Source organism: Doryrhamphus excisus, chromosome 2 (assembly GCF_030265055.1).
Source record: "Doryrhamphus excisus isolate RoL2022-K1 chromosome 2, RoL_Dexc_1.0, whole genome shotgun sequence".
Lineage (NCBI taxonomy): Eukaryota > Metazoa > Chordata > Actinopteri > Syngnathiformes > Syngnathidae > Doryrhamphus > Doryrhamphus excisus.
In genome coordinates this window covers 7,465,268-7,483,417 of record NC_080467.1, presented here as the reverse complement: position 1 = coordinate 7,483,417, position 18,150 = coordinate 7,465,268, and the positions used below count along the sequence as shown (strand labels likewise).

At 42.0% G+C, this 18,150-nt stretch overlaps 1 protein-coding gene across 1 annotated transcript; it reads right to left on the bottom strand.

Moving 5' to 3' along the window:
* Window positions 1-1,425: 1,425 nt before the first annotated feature.
* Window positions 1,426-2,265, bottom strand: LOC131108066 (myosin light chain 4-like). Its single transcript, XM_058058822.1, has one exon. The coding sequence runs from the start codon at window positions 2,202-2,204 to the stop codon at window positions 1,602-1,604; it is 603 nt and encodes a 200-aa protein (XP_057914805.1). The 5' UTR covers window positions 2,205-2,265; the 3' UTR covers window positions 1,426-1,601.
* Window positions 2,266-18,150: the final 15,885 nt, after the last annotated feature.

Here is an 18,150-nt window from a genome sequence, read left to right as displayed (position 1 = left end):
ATAGGCGAGGAAAAAGCGGTAGAAAATGAATCAATGAATGTTGTGTCCCTGAAGAGAATTATACTCCATAGTCTCCACTTTGCTGCAGTGGCCCGTTTTCTCATTCTTTTTGGATAAAATCTTTCTTCAACAGCCACAAAATAGTACTAGAAGTCTCCTTCATTGTTGTTGTTTGTTCGCATATATCGTCTGACTGATGCATGTGGTTTTGGGCTTTACCATTTGGCGTTTAGACTGTCATATGTGTATATAATAGGACATAGTTAAAGAATAACATACATTTTTTTCAAGGCTCCATGTACAGTATGACTTTTTCATGGCAGGCTTTTTCCATGACTACTATGTTCCTGTGATGGCAGCCATGGCCGCCAACATGTGGCCATAAACAACCCTAACTAAGCATCCGCAAGCCCCGCGAGCATCTCTGCGGGGCCGCACTTAGGCGCAGCGTTCATTTATTGCATTCCTTGAGGCACCACGGGTATCTGGACACATCGGTGCAGCCATCTATCTCGTACTTGCTGAGATATTTCAAGTTGCAACAGAGAAATGGTTTTACACGCCCGACAACAGACAGCTCTCGCCATTCGTGTATAAATAACATATCATGCCAATTCTAACGGGAATTCGTGTTTGGAGATCCGGTTTCCATTTAAGGCTTTGCTGACAATCCCAGTGGTAATGTTACAGTAATGTCAATAACATTTACATGATGGCAACCGGACTATTTGAACTATTCCCATTACACGTGGGAACATTTTGTGCAGAATTCCATGGTATGTGGTGATGTGTAGTTCTTTCTATGGTGACATTCAATTACGTTTTAAATTGCAATTGTTCAAATAGTTACTCCATTTTGACGTGTTTCACATATTTTGGTTATACTTTGACTACTGGATTAAGTTATAAAATTAATTTTAAAAATGGCAGGAATTAATTCCATGCAGGAATTCACCCATTTAACGGCCAATGTGTATGTGACTGCCGTGTAAGTGTTATGTTTCCACGGTACCAGACGAGGCGTTTGAGGCTGATCGGCAATGTCAACCATCCCTCACCGGGCGACAATGTTATTAAGGTTTTGTGTTAACAAGCCATCAAATCATTAACACCAAATATGAGGAGGCCCACACTCGCGACACCTGTCTCGTATTCGTCAAAGTCATATTGGTCAAAGTGGGTGTGTTGTCAGAATGTGTGTGTTGATCCAAAGCAGCTGCCCCCCGCCCCCCGGCGGCGAAGTCTCTTTGTGTAAATTGGAATACAATCAAATCTGGCAGACAAATCCTATTATGTTTTTTCTTCTTCGTTTTCAGTCGCCACAACACTTTCCCCTAATTACTTTAACAAAGTTGATTAGCATAAATTATTTTCCCTTTTAATTCAACTGTGGTTTATTCTCAAAATGACATTTGGGGGAGGCGGTTTCTGATAAAATTCCCTTTATTGAAATGGATGTCCAGTATGTCATTAGCATTTCATTACCTCCAAAAGGAAGACAGCATAATGGCTGGTAGCTCACCTCTAACAGGACAAATATTAAAATAAGAGTCCATAAAGTGACGGGAATTAGAAGAAGTCTTTCGGATGAACTGTCATGTTCACCCGGAAAGGATGTGCTTCACAAAGGAGGTGTAGTTGATGCACCCGTTGGCGTCTTCCTGGCCGGCCATGAGTCTGTCCACCTCGTCTTCCGTCATCCTCTCCCCAAGTGTTGCCAAGACATGGCGCAGCTCGGCCCCCATGATGGTGCCATTGCCCTCCTTGTCGAATACCCTGAGGCCCTCCACAAAGTCCTCAAAGTTGCCTTGGTCTTTGGCACGGGAAATGTGCTGAAGCATTGGCAAGAAGGTCTCAAAGTCCACCATCTTGGAGCTCATGTCCTCCGGTCGAGGCTTCCCGAGCACCTTCAGTACGTCGGCGTTGGTCGGGTTCTGGCCAAGGGCTCGCATCACATCCCCGCACTGGGCATAGGTGATCTTCATTTCGCCTTTCGGCGTTCTGTCAAACAAGGTGAAGGCCTCCTTGAATTCCTCGATTTGATCGGCGGTGAATTCAAGAGTGATGCTCTTGGGATCAAAGTCGGGTTCCTTGGGACGATCAGGCAACGGCTCCGGAGTCGGAGCCGGCTTAGAAGCCAGAGAAGCCTTGGGTTCTGGCTTTTTGGGCTCTGGTTTCTTTGGTTCAATCTTCTTGGGTGCCATATTTGATAGGTATTGAGAGGTGAGCTTGTATTGGCGGTGAAACACAGAAGTCTGGAAAGAACTCAGGAGCACAGAGGCCCTTCTTGCTTTACTGAGCTTTTATACGCGGTTCTTCAGAGGGAGCCACACTGCAATTTCCAACGGCGTACTATAAAAGGAAGAAACCCGAAATAGATATCCCATAGCAAGTGATGTCAACATTAAGTATTGTTCTCAGCTGTTGTCATCTGGCCGGCGGTGCTATTTGCTGTCATTAGCCAGGGTCCAGTTGCATTAGGCCAAAAATGTTCTGTCTCTCTGATGGACAAAGGGATCAGAGCACAGATAATATATCAAGCCACCAGGGAGAAGGACTAAAATAGCTTTTCTCGGCAACTGTTAAAAGTCTGGGAATCAGTGCTTTCTGAGGGAATATCTTTTTTTTTATTATTGACTGATTGCATCCTGTTTCAATTAAGCGCAACAGCCTTCATGGAATACTCTGTCATCATTTCTGCATCAAATTTAAATATGCCAAAGTACAGTGTCAGGTTCAAACTCCTGTGACACTTGTAAAAAACACTTAAATACAGAAATACAGAAGAGACAGACAACAATATTCAAAGTTACTCGCAGCAAGGAGAGTGAAACAACGTACTCAGTGACATGCCGCGCCACTCTGAATATGCAGTTCAAACTCCTCTCTTTTTATTCTCTTTTGGGGGTCCCTACTACATGGTCGTGCAACTCTACGGAAGGGGGGGGGGGCAATTGCACAAGCTGTATTAGTTTGTCTAAGTGTGTGTGTGTGTGTGTGAGAGTAATTACTTTTATTGTTTTATGAGTTCTTATCTTGACACATTCACATTACGCATACAGGCACCTTCAGGACCTGGGGGTCTCTGATCAGGGTCATGGGAACATTTCTTCTTCAGCACATACAAACACTTTCCATTGCCTAAGCAAATGGATATAAGAGTGATAACTACCGTTATATTCATGCTATCTACATTTTATTCAAACATACAGTAAAACAACCAATTTAATTTCTTGCTGTTGCGTCTTCATAGAAACAAGTTGCTTCTGTCATTCAGTTTCTGCTGATATTATTATTAATAATAATAATAATAATACACTTTATTTGTATAGCGCTTTTCAAGATACTCAAAGACACTTTACAGAAAAATGAAGTTGAATAAAGCAAGTAAACAGAATAGAAGACACACCAAAATACACACATTCCCATTCAAGAGTTCTAATACTGTCCTGGTACATAACCTACCCTTTTTACTCAAATAGTGTGGCCGCAGCCATTCATTTACTCAATTACGGTAGTTCGGTACCATGCATTTAATGTGTTAATAATAAACCAATATTATAACTTACAATTCAAAGCCTATTTTAGAAATGCAACATGTCCATTGAGACAGCTCGGTCCCATAAAGTCTCCAAAACACAGCAGTAGCGCTGAGTTCCAAACTGCTAAACACCTCTTTGAGTCACAAATGACTTGACACCATGTTGTCTCTAAAGTGTTTTGACACCTGCAAACAGATAATTTGAGGGTAATGAGATGCCACCTCCAGGATTTAAGCACCGGAAGCAAGTAGTCCAGTAAGTCGCATTAGTGTTAGAGCAGCACAGCTCAACCAGCATCTGTGGTCACATTCCCAGATGAACACAGTCAACTAACCCTGTTGGATGAAACCCAAGATTTGTCCTAGAATGGCCCTGTGTGTGTGTATGCTCCTGCTACATCAGTTGCCCGGCAACCGCCTCTGTCTCATCATGTATGCCCAACCTGATGCGGTGATTTGTGGAGGGCCTGCAAATGCGGCATTTACGGTCAATAGACAGCACGGGCATAAGGTTCTTTCTTATTTAGCGACGGATATTTCTTGAAAAATGAAATATAGCTGATTATGAATTAATAGTCCGGCACAAATATCAGAAATCTGATGATTTTGAAGTGAGGCTACTTTTGGGGTGGCTCTTCTTCCCTGGCATTCTTGTGTGTAACAAATGGTGAATAGTCAACACATTCATTCATTCATTTTGTACCGTTTTTCCTCACGAGGTTTGCGGGGGTTGCTGGAGCCTATCCCAGCTGTCTTTGGGCGAGAGGCGGGGTACACCCTGGACTGGTGGCCAGCCAATCACAGGGCACATATAGACAAACAACCATTCACACTCACATTCATACCTATGGATTTGGAGTCGCCAATTAACCTAGCATGTTTTTGGAATGTGGGAGGAAACCGGACTACCCGGAGAGAACATGCATGGCCAAGGGTGGAATTGAACCCTGGTCTCCTAGCTGTGAGGTCTGCACGCTAACCACTCAACCACCGTGCCACCCGTCAACACATTTCAAAGTTTAAAAAATACACCACATGATGGCGTTGTTATTAATCCTAAAGGTTTGACTCCGTAGGTTTGTGGAAAGTCGCCACCGACTCGCTGAATAAAAACCCCCTAACGTCATGATGTTTAGATGAATCACCGCAATATTTGGCGGACACGTTCCGGGTACTGGCAACCACAAGCCTGTAAAATATGAGCAAGATTGGTTGACAAATATGGTTATCATCAGTGGAAACGTGTCAGCAACTAATTGGCCATAAGTCAGTCACCATTTGTTTCATGACTATAACACTTTGAGGATATACATAGTACATGTATTTCAAAGTATTAGCACCATAGGGGGGCGCTAATGGGCAGTCATGTGGAAGAAAACAGGCCAACATGTGCGTAGTAGGTACTGCTTGTTTATAACCTGCAAAGCATTTTTTGTTAAGCCACAGATTATCAGTATTTTTCCAAGATTCTATCCACATTTCAAGTCAGAACTTCTCTTCTGAGTGCATGCAAGGCTTACTTGTGCTAGTGGATTAAACAGACCGTCTCCGGTAGAAGCAAAAGTTTACAATCTGCATTTCTCCAGTAGAGGAATGGCCTCTGAAGACATGTTTGGTCCACTTTCTCGGGGATTAAGTGTCTGAATTAAACATACTGGCATCCCAGCTGAGAAAATCACCTGGTAAGCTCCAAGGAAAACATCTTCTAAGCCCGTGTGCTGCCGGGATAAACAGGTAAAAGCCATTCGGAGACACGCGCCAACCAGCATCAGAGGTACATCAGAAAATAGGCCGGTCCGGCTGAACGGGGGAAAAAGGATTGGACCACCAAGCCAAGTACTCCATGGAGAATGGATGGGGTATGAATAGCCTGGAAACTTCCCTAATCTCCCTGTCAGAATTCCAAGTCAAGCTTGGGAGAAATGGGCATAGTGCTCATTCCTAGCTGGGGGTGGTGAGGCAATTGTGCAGTGTGATCCTCCAGCTATTGTCTGGCTCGGAGAAAGACATGGGTACCTCAGAGAAGTGATGCCAAACAAGAATAGACAAAAAGTTGATGGAGCATGAAGCATCGTGAAGTTCACTTTGGCAAGTAGTGACTGCGTACTTTCCTTTTGTATCCATAACAACAGCCCGGGAGAATCAGACTGCATCAAAGAAGCACTTTAAAACAACAATGATCCATTTTACTGAGGGAATAATACTCATGCTAGGAGTCTATTGGCTGTTTTTTATATTCTACTTTATTGATCTTGATTAAATAACAACAATGCCGGCTAACAGTTGATGCTTTCTCACTATCTTATTGTACGTAAGAAAAACTCGTATGAGGGTATGTTAGTTTATTTAAATCTCATCATCTTATTTAGTTGGCACAAGGACCATAATTGTCCGCTGTCTTTTGTGGAAAAGTTGTAGTCGACCCTATTCCAATTTCGTTTTGTAGGCGGCTGTACATGCAACCAAAATCATTAGCCTAATAGCTTAATGGCTACTATAATACCGTGGAACCTCGGTTAGCGTGTCGTTAATGTTCAAAATCTACGCCACAATTTTGCCTGGTTTGCCTGCATTCTCAGTTTTGGTGTTGTTTGTGTGATCCAATAATATGTAATATGTTATCCAAAATAATAATGTACACAAACCAAGACAATGTACAAGAACTGGGGCAAACAGGCTTATTTAAGTCTCATCATCTTATTTAGTTGGCACAAGGACCATAATTGTCCGCTGTCTTTTGTGGAAAAGTTGTGGTCGACCCTAGTCCAATTTCATTTTGTAGGCGGCTGTACATGCAACCAAAATCATTAGCCTAATAGCTTAACGGCTACTATAATACCGTGGAACCTCGGTTAGCGTGTCATTAATGTTCAAAATCTACGCCACAATTTTGCCTGGTTTGCCTGCATTCTCAGTTTAGTAAATGACAGGATTTGGTGTTGTTTGTGTGATCCAATAATATGTAATATGTTATCCAAAATAATAATGTACACAAACCAAGACAATGTACTAGAACTGGGGCAAATAGGAGCTTTGGACCACTCTGTTGGGTTCAGTTCGACTGGGCTTAGGAAGAACTGATGTAGGAACATGGTAGTTTATGTAACATTAAGGTACATTGTTACAAAAAGTGTAATTTGTGTTAAAACCATTTACAATTTGCTACTTTGCTGGAAGTAATCCATGTTACAATCTGGTAGCCAACTACAAATGACAAATGGTAAACAAGACAATTCTATTCTCGTATGCCAAAATGGCGTATAAAGTCATATTTCCCTAATCCCACAAACACAAAATCCACACACAATCAAATGTCAAATCCACGACAGAGCCATTAGCTCTTTGACTGATTAATAATACGGTTGCTGGCTGGAGTCTGGCCATTGACACGCTGACATTCACAGTCGGACGGTGTATCTTTTTTTAATCGCTCAGTCACTTCTATATTTATTGCTGTCTAAATGAAATACACAAAGGGCTTTTCTCTGGAGGGACAACGTATGATTATATAATACCATTGATTTACGCTGTCTCATCCGACTAGCATTTGTCAAGGGACAGCATGGCTCATACCACTTCCACTTCATTCTATCTCAGACCTGTTGAATAAACTCAACTCTGAAATTTGTGTCCAAAACACTACACTAGAGTTGGCAAGTCGTACCTGTGAAGCCTCGCGACTCTTCAGCCTCCTTGTTGCTGCTCCCTTCGCCCAGGGCGGTGTGTTTTTTTTTTTCTCTCTCTCTCTTTGAAATATGCATTTTCAAAAAGAATGACAAATATCCGACTCACCACAAGTCTGTGAATGCGCCTGGACTGCATTCTGATTGCTGATTGGATGAGCAAAAGAAGGGGACATAGGTTATTGTATGCAGTGTGTCTCAATGGAGTGAAAAAAAAGTTGAGGGGGGTTTGAGTTCCGAGTCTGAAGCAAGTTACTGTGAAGTAAAATAAAACTACGGAATTAACAAGGTCGTGGCAATATGGCTCTGTAGCCCTTGATACGCTATTTGCAGAGGTGGTGACTCTGAAAGAGGCACGGGGGATGACTATTAGGGACGAGTGAGTACATTACTATCTGTATCTGTACTGTATCTGTATTTGTACTGTATCTGTATGTGTACTGTATCTGTATGTGTACTGTATCTGTATTTGTATCTGTACTGTATCTGTATACATATGTATGGTATCTGTATCTGTACTGTATCTGTATGTGTACTGTATCTGTATCTGTATATGTACGGTATCTGTACTGTATCTGTATTTGTACTGTATCTGTATCTGTATCTGCACTGTATCTGTATCTGTATCTGTACTGTATCTGTATCTGTATCTGTATGTGTACTGCATCTGTATGAGTATCTGTATTTGTACTGATTCTGTATCTGTATCTGTATGTGTACTGTATCTGTATGTGTACTGTATCTGTATCTGTATTATAATTGTTGATGATTCATGCAAACATGGTAATAATCATAGCAGTAATCTGTCAATCCTTGCTGACTGTATTACAAGCAGTTTTCCAACTGACCAAATATCACAAACCAAACCGCCCCACACAAAAACAAAAAACACAAAAAAAACACCATCCGTGACTGATGCACGATCGTGCCCACTCCCTTGTATTTCGTGAAACAAGTTTAGGATTGCAAGGTGCATACTGCAACATATGGAGAGGGGTGTAATATCGAAATATCAAATATCTCAAAAAGGCGAACAGAGTTCAGTGTGTCCGCTGCACTTTGTGGAATTGTGCTGTTATAACATTTAACGTTTTTAAAAGATTCAAATTTCATAACCTGTGTCATGTTTTTCACCTCCTGGCTCTTTTGTTGCCAGATGTTGTGGACCCCCGCACTATACCACAGGACCGAGGACTGTTGCTAGTTTCCAATTGGTTGATTGTGAAGCATATCACTGGTGGCAGTGGGGAAGACAACGGGTGGGGGAGACTGGGGCCTTGAGAAAAGAAGCATGCCTGTCTGTGGTAATTAAGGGAGTGAAGTATTGGAACAGGCAGTGCCGTCACCAGCTGTAATTCTTCAAACATGCTCTTGATTAAACTGTTTACACAGTCGCGTGTGCTAACTGCTTCCTGCAAGAGTCTCCCCATTATTACAATTCAATAGCATTACTGGACTATTAGACGCTTTTATTTTTACCTAATTCAAATGCTCATCCCAATTATCAAGTGGGATGAAACACAACTGGAACAAATCAGAAGTTGACAGATTATCATCTGTTTAGCCACCAATATCTTCCCAATTTGATTTTTTTGTTCTTTTTTTGTTGTAGTAACTCCCAAAAACAAACAAAAAAATATTTAAAAAAATGTAACAAGTAATGGACTAGATACAATTTCTGAAAAAAATGGTAAAATCAGCACCCAAAAAATTATAAAATTTACCACTGAATAGATATATAATTCAGATGGATTAAACATGTGTAAAATAAATGCAAGTGTAAAATAAATTAGTCTCTTACTTTATGTAACTGAAAAATAAAGTTAAATATAAGTTAAAAATATAAAAATATATGAATTTAAAATACGTTATATGTATATTTGGGTCACCAGGCTTCAGTAAAATTAAATTAAATTAAATTAAATTAAATTAAATTAAATTAATTCATTTTCTACCGCTTTTTCCTCACAAGGGTCGCGGGGGTGCTGGAGCCTATCCCAGCTGTAAATTAAATTAAATTAAATTAAATTAAATTAAATTAAATTAAATTAAATTAAATTAAATTAAATTACATTACATTACATTACATTACATTACATTACATTACATTACATTACATTACATTACATTAAATTCAATTAAATTACCACTGCATACCTTCAGGGCATGTCCGACACAACGTAGTTCTCCTCACATTCCGTGTGGAAGTGGTAAGGCTTTTCTCCACTTTGAAACACTTTAAGTTTAAAATAAGTAAATTGGAGAAGCTAACTAGTTAGCTCTGTAGCTTGCTATGCTAGCGGCGATCTGTTGGTCTGGAACCAACTAACCGCAATAAACGAGGGACGACCATGCATACCTAAAAGGGAATATATGCAGCAGATTGTAGCAGGTTGTAGCGGTAGTTTATAGACTTGAAAAACATTTGTCGTCTTATATGTGTGTTTGAATTTTGATGACTCACCTTTAGCTCTATCTGAAGAATGTACAGTCACCGGCAGCTCTGGACTGTTGTCCTATTTTGGGAAGTTACTTAAAGCGGGACTCAGACCAGATCCACCGGTGAATTATAACCGCTGTCTCAATAACTGGCCGTCCCTGCTAGCTGGGACCGTACCGGGGGTCTGCCTGTCATCATCCCCGGTGTTATCTGGAGGATTAAAGGCTGGGTGTTCATGCCACCCGCTTACTCGCTATCTCTACACCTCGTCACACAGATATAAACAAACAACACATAGATCTCCACAAAACACACTCTCATCCGTCCATGCATGGAGTGGAAGGCTGGAGTCAAAAGGGAATGGCAGACATCAGTTGGGGATTTAGCGGAGGGATTTGAACGAACACACGCCGCCACCCTTCAAATATATCCCAAAATAGCACAGAATGCAGGCGGCTATACCAAGTGCAAATAAAAAGTGGAACTAAATAACATTGATATTTTCACACTGAGCCGCCGTGTCCTGCGGTGAAGGAAGTACAATGTACCGAATGATACGCCGCTAGCAGTCACAACAAAGAAGAAGATTATAAACAGCTAAAAAAAAAAAAAGGGAACTGAACAAATTTGTGACCGAATTCATTGAACTTTGGATTTTGACTGCTATCGGATGTTTGTGTCTCGTCTTCAAGGTTCTGGATGGACTTGCCCTTCCACCATCACAGGTTCTTACAAAGAACAAAACTACTAATGGAGTGAATACCAGGGGTGACTGCAACATACAACAAAATACTTCCATACTTTGTCCCCCATGAGCCAAAACGTCTGCCGATGTTGATGGTCTTCCTAGCATCCAAAGCTAGCACTCAACCCCATTGGATTGTGCCACTGAAAAGGGTGATGTTTATCAACGCAAGGTAAGTATGATGCAGTGGCTTATGTGTACTATGCATGCCAGGTCGAGTCCGGCCACCAATGCTTGTGCCTGAAGACTCTCAGGCATTATGTTTGGCATTTCGTTTGGAAGTTCTTGAGATCTCGAACAACTTGAATCCTTTGCTACATTCGCCGTGCCATTGAGTGGGATCTTCTGCCGCTCTCTCAAAAGGATGCAGGATCAATTCCATGGCTCTTCAAGTGAAGCTTTAAGCACATCCTTGTTGCGTTTCCGCTGTCCTTGCTATGATCTTTTCCCAGAGTACCGCTCACCAAACAGGAGAGCCTTCGGTATTCTCTCAGAGCCCAAACGCACCACGTGTCCAGCAGATGCCTAAGAAGACATTCTACACTTTGGACTCCACAACAATGTCAGTGTTGGCCAGTCTCTCCTGCCAGGGATGGTGGAGCTGCTAATGTACCTGGATGTGGAGATGGTACTGAGTCCATGACGCATAACCACATAGACGTCAGCACCACATTGTTGGTAATGGTAATGGTTTTATTTCATTTGAACATGCATCAGATTACAATTGAATGCATCACATAATCAGTTCACAGTTCCACATGTCCAAAAGGAGTAGGAAGAAGCAAAGCTTATTAAATCCTACCCCTCCATCTGGTACTTTTACAATCAGTAACTGTTACATTTGTTCACTTTCTGCTTTCTTAATATAGTCTATATAAGTTTTTTTTGTTGTTTTTTTAAATGTTTTAATTTTTTGTCCCGTACCGAAGTATGAGGTGATATGACCATCCAATGACATAATGTGTACCATAGTAAGTGTCAATATAGTGATATATATAGCACATCATGACTGGTTCAAGACTCTTCATCCTTGTATTTAGCAAACATCAACTGCTTGTATTGTTTCTTGAATTGGCTCATCGTTGTGCATTGTTTGAGGGTCTTACTCAATCCATTCCATAGTTTGATTCCACATACTGAAATGCTATGGCTTTTTTTTAACTTAAATTAAATTCTTCCCTGTTTGCCATGGTCAGACTGGATAAGGCTAGCCTTCATGATGCGTGCTGTGAAGCACACACCATTTTGAATTCTTCATTTAGACAAATTAGGCTGTTTTGGAAAGAAAATACTATGATTGGCTGGCAACCAGTCCAGGGTGTACCCCGCCTCTCGTCCGAAGACAGCTGGGATAGGCTCCAGAACCCCCCGGGACCCTCATGAGGATAAGCGGTAGAAAATGAATGAATGAATGGAAAGAAATTAGGCTCTTTATTTACATTTTAAGGAACAGCTGCAGCCTCCCACCATGTAGTCAGAGTGGCACAATATTGGTCACATGACCGTTTTACATGTTTTACAGTATTCAACGGCAAGCTTGATAGTCAAATCAGACTCCTCCAAATTGTCAACTCCCAAAAACAAACAAATATAAGACGTTTGTCCCCTCCCGCCGAAAGGTCATAAAGAGGTGTAGTTTTCATGTAATCCTGCTAACCAACCAACCAACCAACAATACTTTTCCGCTTCCGCAGAAAACGAAAGTAAGAGCAATGATTCACTCGAGACATCTAATTTGTCCTTCGTTGCAAGGTTTCTTCATTGTGTCTTTCTGGTACACACACACACACACGCATCACACAAAGCTGTCAGTTGTGCTAACCGCGTGACCCCCCCGAGTAAAGATATTAATCTTAAATTAAGGTCAAACACTCTCAGGCACCCACTCTTCAATTACACTGTCCAAGGACTTCCAGATCCAGATTGACAGATCTCTGAAGACTGGATTGAGATGGGAAAAGGTGATTATCAAGATGACGGATTTCTTACGTCCCAACACCAGTTGATAAACATTGCTGGGCGTCTGTTAAATCGAAAAGGCCTGTGCAGGCTTGATTTATATGTTAAATGCGTTAAAGTCACATTTTCATTTTATGATGACTCTTCTACCGCTTATCCTCACAAGGGTGCTGGAGTCTATCCCAGCTGTCTTGGGGGAGAGGCGGGGTACACTCTGGACTGGATCATTCCCACTCACATTCATACCTATGGACAATTTGGAGTTGCCAATTAACCTAGCATGTTTTTGGAATGGGAAAGAAAACCCACGCATGCACAGGGAGAAAATGGAGGCTATAAACAATAATCATTCATTCATTCATTCATTTTCTACTGCTTTTTCCTCACGAGGGTCACGGGGGTGCTGGAGCCTATCCCAGCTGTCTTTCGGCAAGAGGCGGGGTACACCCTGGACTGGTGGCCAGCCAATCAAAGGGCACATATAGACAAACAACCATTCACACTCAAATTCATACCTATGGACAATTTGGAGTCGCCAATTAACCTAGCATGTTTTTGGAATGTGGGAGGAAAACCGGAGTACCCGGAGAAAACCCACGCATGCACGGGGAGAACATGCAAACTCCGCACAGAGATGGCCGAGGGTGGAATTGAACCCTGGTCTCCTAGCTGTGAGGTCTGCGCGCTAACCACTTGATAGCCGTGCCGCCCTCTAAAAAAACATATCCCATTAAATTTATTCAATTAAAACAGGGGTCTCAAACACGCGGCCCGCGGGCCAAATGTGGCCCGCAGGACATTAGTTTGATTAGTTTATGTTAGTGCGGCCCGCGCAAGTTTGATATGGATGCTGTATGGTATCATGGACCCAGAAAAAATTATTACGTTTGATTAATGTTCATGTTAAAGGTTAAATAACTGTTAATAGTTATCCTCCCTATCCGTGTGGAAGTGGTAAGATTTGGCTATTTAAGTTTAAAGGAAATAACTTGAAGGCTACCGTTTAGGTCGCTAGCTCTCTAGTTTGCGAGTTAGCATGCGTCTCAAGACCCTGCAGTTGCGCAATATGTTGTAAATAAAAAGAGTATAAATGTGACTACTATAGTCGTGTTTTGTCATGTCTACAGGGCTCTAATAATGCTTTGTTCATTTTAATCTGAAAAAAATAATTTGTCTACCCACCGACTATATGTGGTTTCTTAAGTTTTTATTATTTGCCGTTTTATTATTATTATTATTATATTTATTTATTACTGATTGATTGATTTTTTTTATTCTTGATTTGTTTATTTATTTTTCATCTTATTTTGTGCAGAAAAATAATATAAATGCGTAATAAATGCGTTTTTTTTTTTTTTTTGAAAACCTGATGCGGCCCAGCCTTGCCCAGACCCAAGCTCCAGTGGCCCCCCAGGTAAATTAAGTTTGAGACCCCTGAATTAAAAGATTAAAACCATCACAACATTTGCAGAAAGGCTGAATGTGGATTTTTTTTCTTTGTCACAATTCAATAGTATACTTTCTAAAAATTAGAATAAATGTTGTCCTTGGCTTTCATTCAGCGCGTTCTGGTTGTCTGGTAATGTCGGAGCAGGGAGAGGGCAGGTTTCCGATGTCCAAAGCACTATGGGAAGTAAGCACCCCATGCAGGACATCACCGAGGGAGACAGCACCTTTAACACGATGTGGTACAAATCCAATACAGCCACGGCTACAAGCCTAACAGTCATATTTAATTCACACAACCACAGCCTATACAGGCCTTCGATTAGGATGACGTTAGCATGCCGAGCGTGGACATTTCTTTCTCTCGCCTTCCTTTATCAAGCCCGAGTCAATATCACCTTGGGGATGCGGGCGAGCGGAGGTGGCTTGTATTTGCTTGATGTATGACTCGCCGGCACGGCTTGTGACCGCCTTATCGCTCAATCACTCAGCAAGATGGAGACGCAGACGCTGGCGGACTATAATAATCACCCCCAGACCTCCATTGGCCCCCCACCAAAAATACCCCAAAAACACCCCTGTCTGCATGAGTGGGGAGCACATGAGGTAATTGTATTGTTTTCTTCTTGTTCTCTGCTTCAAGTGTGATATAAAAAAAGATGGATGACACAAAATTCTATCTTCCAACGTGACGAGACTGTAATACGCACATGTGTGTGTGTGCGTGTGAGGTCCAAGTTTAATTCCAGGGAGCGTGCCAATCACGTTCTTAGCCATGACGCACTCTCGGACTCCCGGAACAGATCTACCCGAGTGCTTTCCGAGCCTTTCGCTTGCTGTGTTTGTTGGCCCCTAATTGCCTGCTGTCAAAACGTCTTGAGTGAGATGATAGCAGGAAATAGGACAAGGCATGTGTGGCCCTCATTACCCCATCACTGGTGCAGCAGATGTGGCAGAGTGAAAGATAGAAAAGTTACACGGGCAGATATTAGCCGTGTCAATCAGGCCTCTTTATTGATGCAAGATTGTCTCGAAATGAAATGCAACATCTCAATATCGTTAACACGAAGAAGGATTTGGACGGGAGACAGCATACTGATGGTGACCATTCATTCATTCATTTTCTACCGCTTTTCCTCACGAAGGTCGCGGGGGGTGCTGGAGTCTATCCCGGCTGTCTTCGGGTGAGAGGCGGGGTACACCGACCGGGGACTGGTGGCCAGCCAATCACAGGGCACATATAGACAAACAACCATTCACACTCACATTCATACCTATGGACAATTTGGAGTCGCCAATTAACCTAGCATGTTTTTGGAATGTGGGAGGAAACCGGAGTTGATGGTGACCAGATATCCTCTATTTCCTTGACATGCAGTGCTACTAAATGCAACAGTTGCAGGGCTGCATCCTTCCACTGCGCTGTTGCTGCACTGAAAAGTGTCGTTTTTTTTTTAAACTTTTAACTGCTTGTCCATTTGATCAAATGTGGAAGGTTTGCTATGTTTCAAACCTTAAACTCTATCCACAGTTTAGTGCATTGCCATGTTAATAATCTAATAATAATAGACAGCCTTGCAGGGATTTCTGTCCTCATTCCAGATGTGTCACAGGAAATAAAAAGAGGAATTAGAAGAGAAAGAAAAAAGAAAAGAAAGAACAAAAAAGAAAAATAAGAAGAAAAAAGAAAGAAGAGAGAGAGAGGAAAAAGAACGAAAAGGAGGACAAAAAAGAGAGTAAGACGGAAAGAGAAAGATAAGAAAAAAAGAGAAGAAAAAAAGATAAAAGAAAGAAGAGAAAGAAAAGAGACGAAAGGAAAAAAGAAGAGAAAAGAGGAAAAGAAAGAGAGAAAAAAAGAAAAAGAAGAAGAGAAACAAAGAGAAAGAGAAGAGAAAAGAAAAGAAAAAAAGAAAAGAAAAAATAAAGAAAAAAGAGAAAGTAAGAGAGAGAATAAGAAGAAAAAGGAAGAGAAGAGGAAGAAAAAAGAAAAAAAAATCTAATAATCAGCATAATCGGTAATAATAATAATCATTATCACATACTACAGTATTAATTGGCCCTGTACCCTAGAAACCGCCCATGAATGATACGGGAAAAGGCCCAAATGATACTGTGTCAAAGCCCAGGGCAGTGATACTGATAAAATATAGAGTTTAACCATAATTTGAACATTTGATACTAGCACGCGGAAGCATGATACTGGGCCTGATACCAGACAAACCATGTGATGATCTTATTATCACATACTATTTAATCATGAGCTTATTATCACGTACTATTTAATCAAAAGACCATTTTGTTTCCAGAAAATGTTCAGTTTATTACATGTATTATATCTAAACAGTGTAAACACAATAATATTTTATCAACAGTCTTATCTTATCAATGTCTGACAATTAAAGTTCCATTAATCAAGTTTGGGTTTTTTTGGTGACTGGAGAAGCACTAGGCACTAAGCACTCGTGCACTGTTCTCTGATTGGTTGTTTCATGGGCACGATACCAGAGCAGCGCGCTCTGAGTGGACAGCTACGGGGGCTGATACTGGACATGGTTAAACTCTATATTTTATCAGTATCACTGCCCTGGGCTTTGACACAGTATCATTTCGGCATTTTCCCGTATCATTCATGGGCGGTTTCTAGGGTACAGGGCCAATTAATACTGTAGTATGTGATAATAAGATCATCACATGGTTTGTCTGGTATCAGGCCAGGTATCATGCCCCCAAGTGTCAGTATCAGCCCGAGACCGAAGGTTATAGAATACTGTCATAACCTATAAATATCAGCCAATAACCAACCAAACCAATAATCAGCATCTTCATCATCAAAGAATCGATAGACAGATACTGTATGCTAATCAGGCCTGGTTAAAAGCCAGCATTTCTATGGGAATTTAGCAAAAGGAATCCAAGAAATGGAAAGCCAGGAGCCAGAGTACCAATTTACTGATCTCTGTTATGGCCGTGTTGGAATGTGCAATGTGATGGTGCACCTAAATGAGTCCTAGCGAGAAAATGAGATTCTTGGGGAAGGACATTAAAAATACAAAGAATATACAGAGGAGGAACCCAGAGGGTGCATATCACTGAGATGTGGGCCTATACATAATGCACAAGGCTGAAGATGCCATCTCAAATATGCTAATAAGAAATTGGGATGGAGGGGGCTCGCTAATGGATCAGCACATTAAGTACACTTGGGCGAGATGAAGCAGCATAAAAATCCAGCCTAAATTTGTTGGATTGTTCTTGTTGCCTGGCTGGGTTCTTTGAATTTTATGTGTTTTATTTATCAGGAATCTCTTCATTTTAGTCACAAATTATTTCTATGGAGTCCTGCAGTCCACAGTCGTGACTTTGCAATGTTTATTTAAATTCTTGCCTAATATTTATTTAAAAAATCAGTAATTTATGCTAATTTATTTATTTTAATTTTACATTTACATTACGATTTTCAACATGTGCAACTTAAAATACATTTTGGAAGTTCTAGCCGTTGACCATGCCATGCCACGCCAAGCCACGCCAAGCCAAGCCACGCCACGCCACGCCACGCCACGCCATGCCACACCATTGCCATACCATTGCCATGCCATGCCATGCCATGCCACGCCACGCCATTGGCGTACCATTGCCATGCCAAGCCATGCCATGCCATTGCCATGCCACTGCCACGCCATGCCATTGACACGCCACGCCCTGGCATTGCCATACCATTGTCATGCCACGCCACACCACGCCACACCACGCCACACCATTGCCATGCCATTGCCATGCCATGCCATGCCACGCCATTGCCTTGCCATGCCATGCCACGCCACACCACTGCCATGCCACGGCATTGCCATACCATTGCCATGTCATGCCACGGCCATGCCATGCCACACCATTGCCATGCCGCACCATTGCCATGCCGCACCATTGCCATGTCATGCCATGCCATGCCACGCCACGCCATGCCATGCCATGCCATGCCATGCCATGCCACGCCATGCCATGCCACGCCATGCCACGCCATGCCACGTCACGCCATGCCATGCCATGCCATGCCACGCCACGCCACTGCCACGCATGCAATTGATATGCCACGCCACGGCATTGCCATACCATTGCCCTGCCATGCCACGGCCATGCCATGGCACACCATTGCCATGCCACGCCATTGCCACGCCATTGCCACGCCATTGCCACGCCATTGCCACGCCATTGCCACGCCATTGCCACGCCATTGCCACGCCATTGCCACGCCATTGCCACGCCATTGCCACGCCAACTAACACTCAATGTTGGGCGACTTTAATTTAGTGAATGAACTTGCATATTCAGGTAGGAT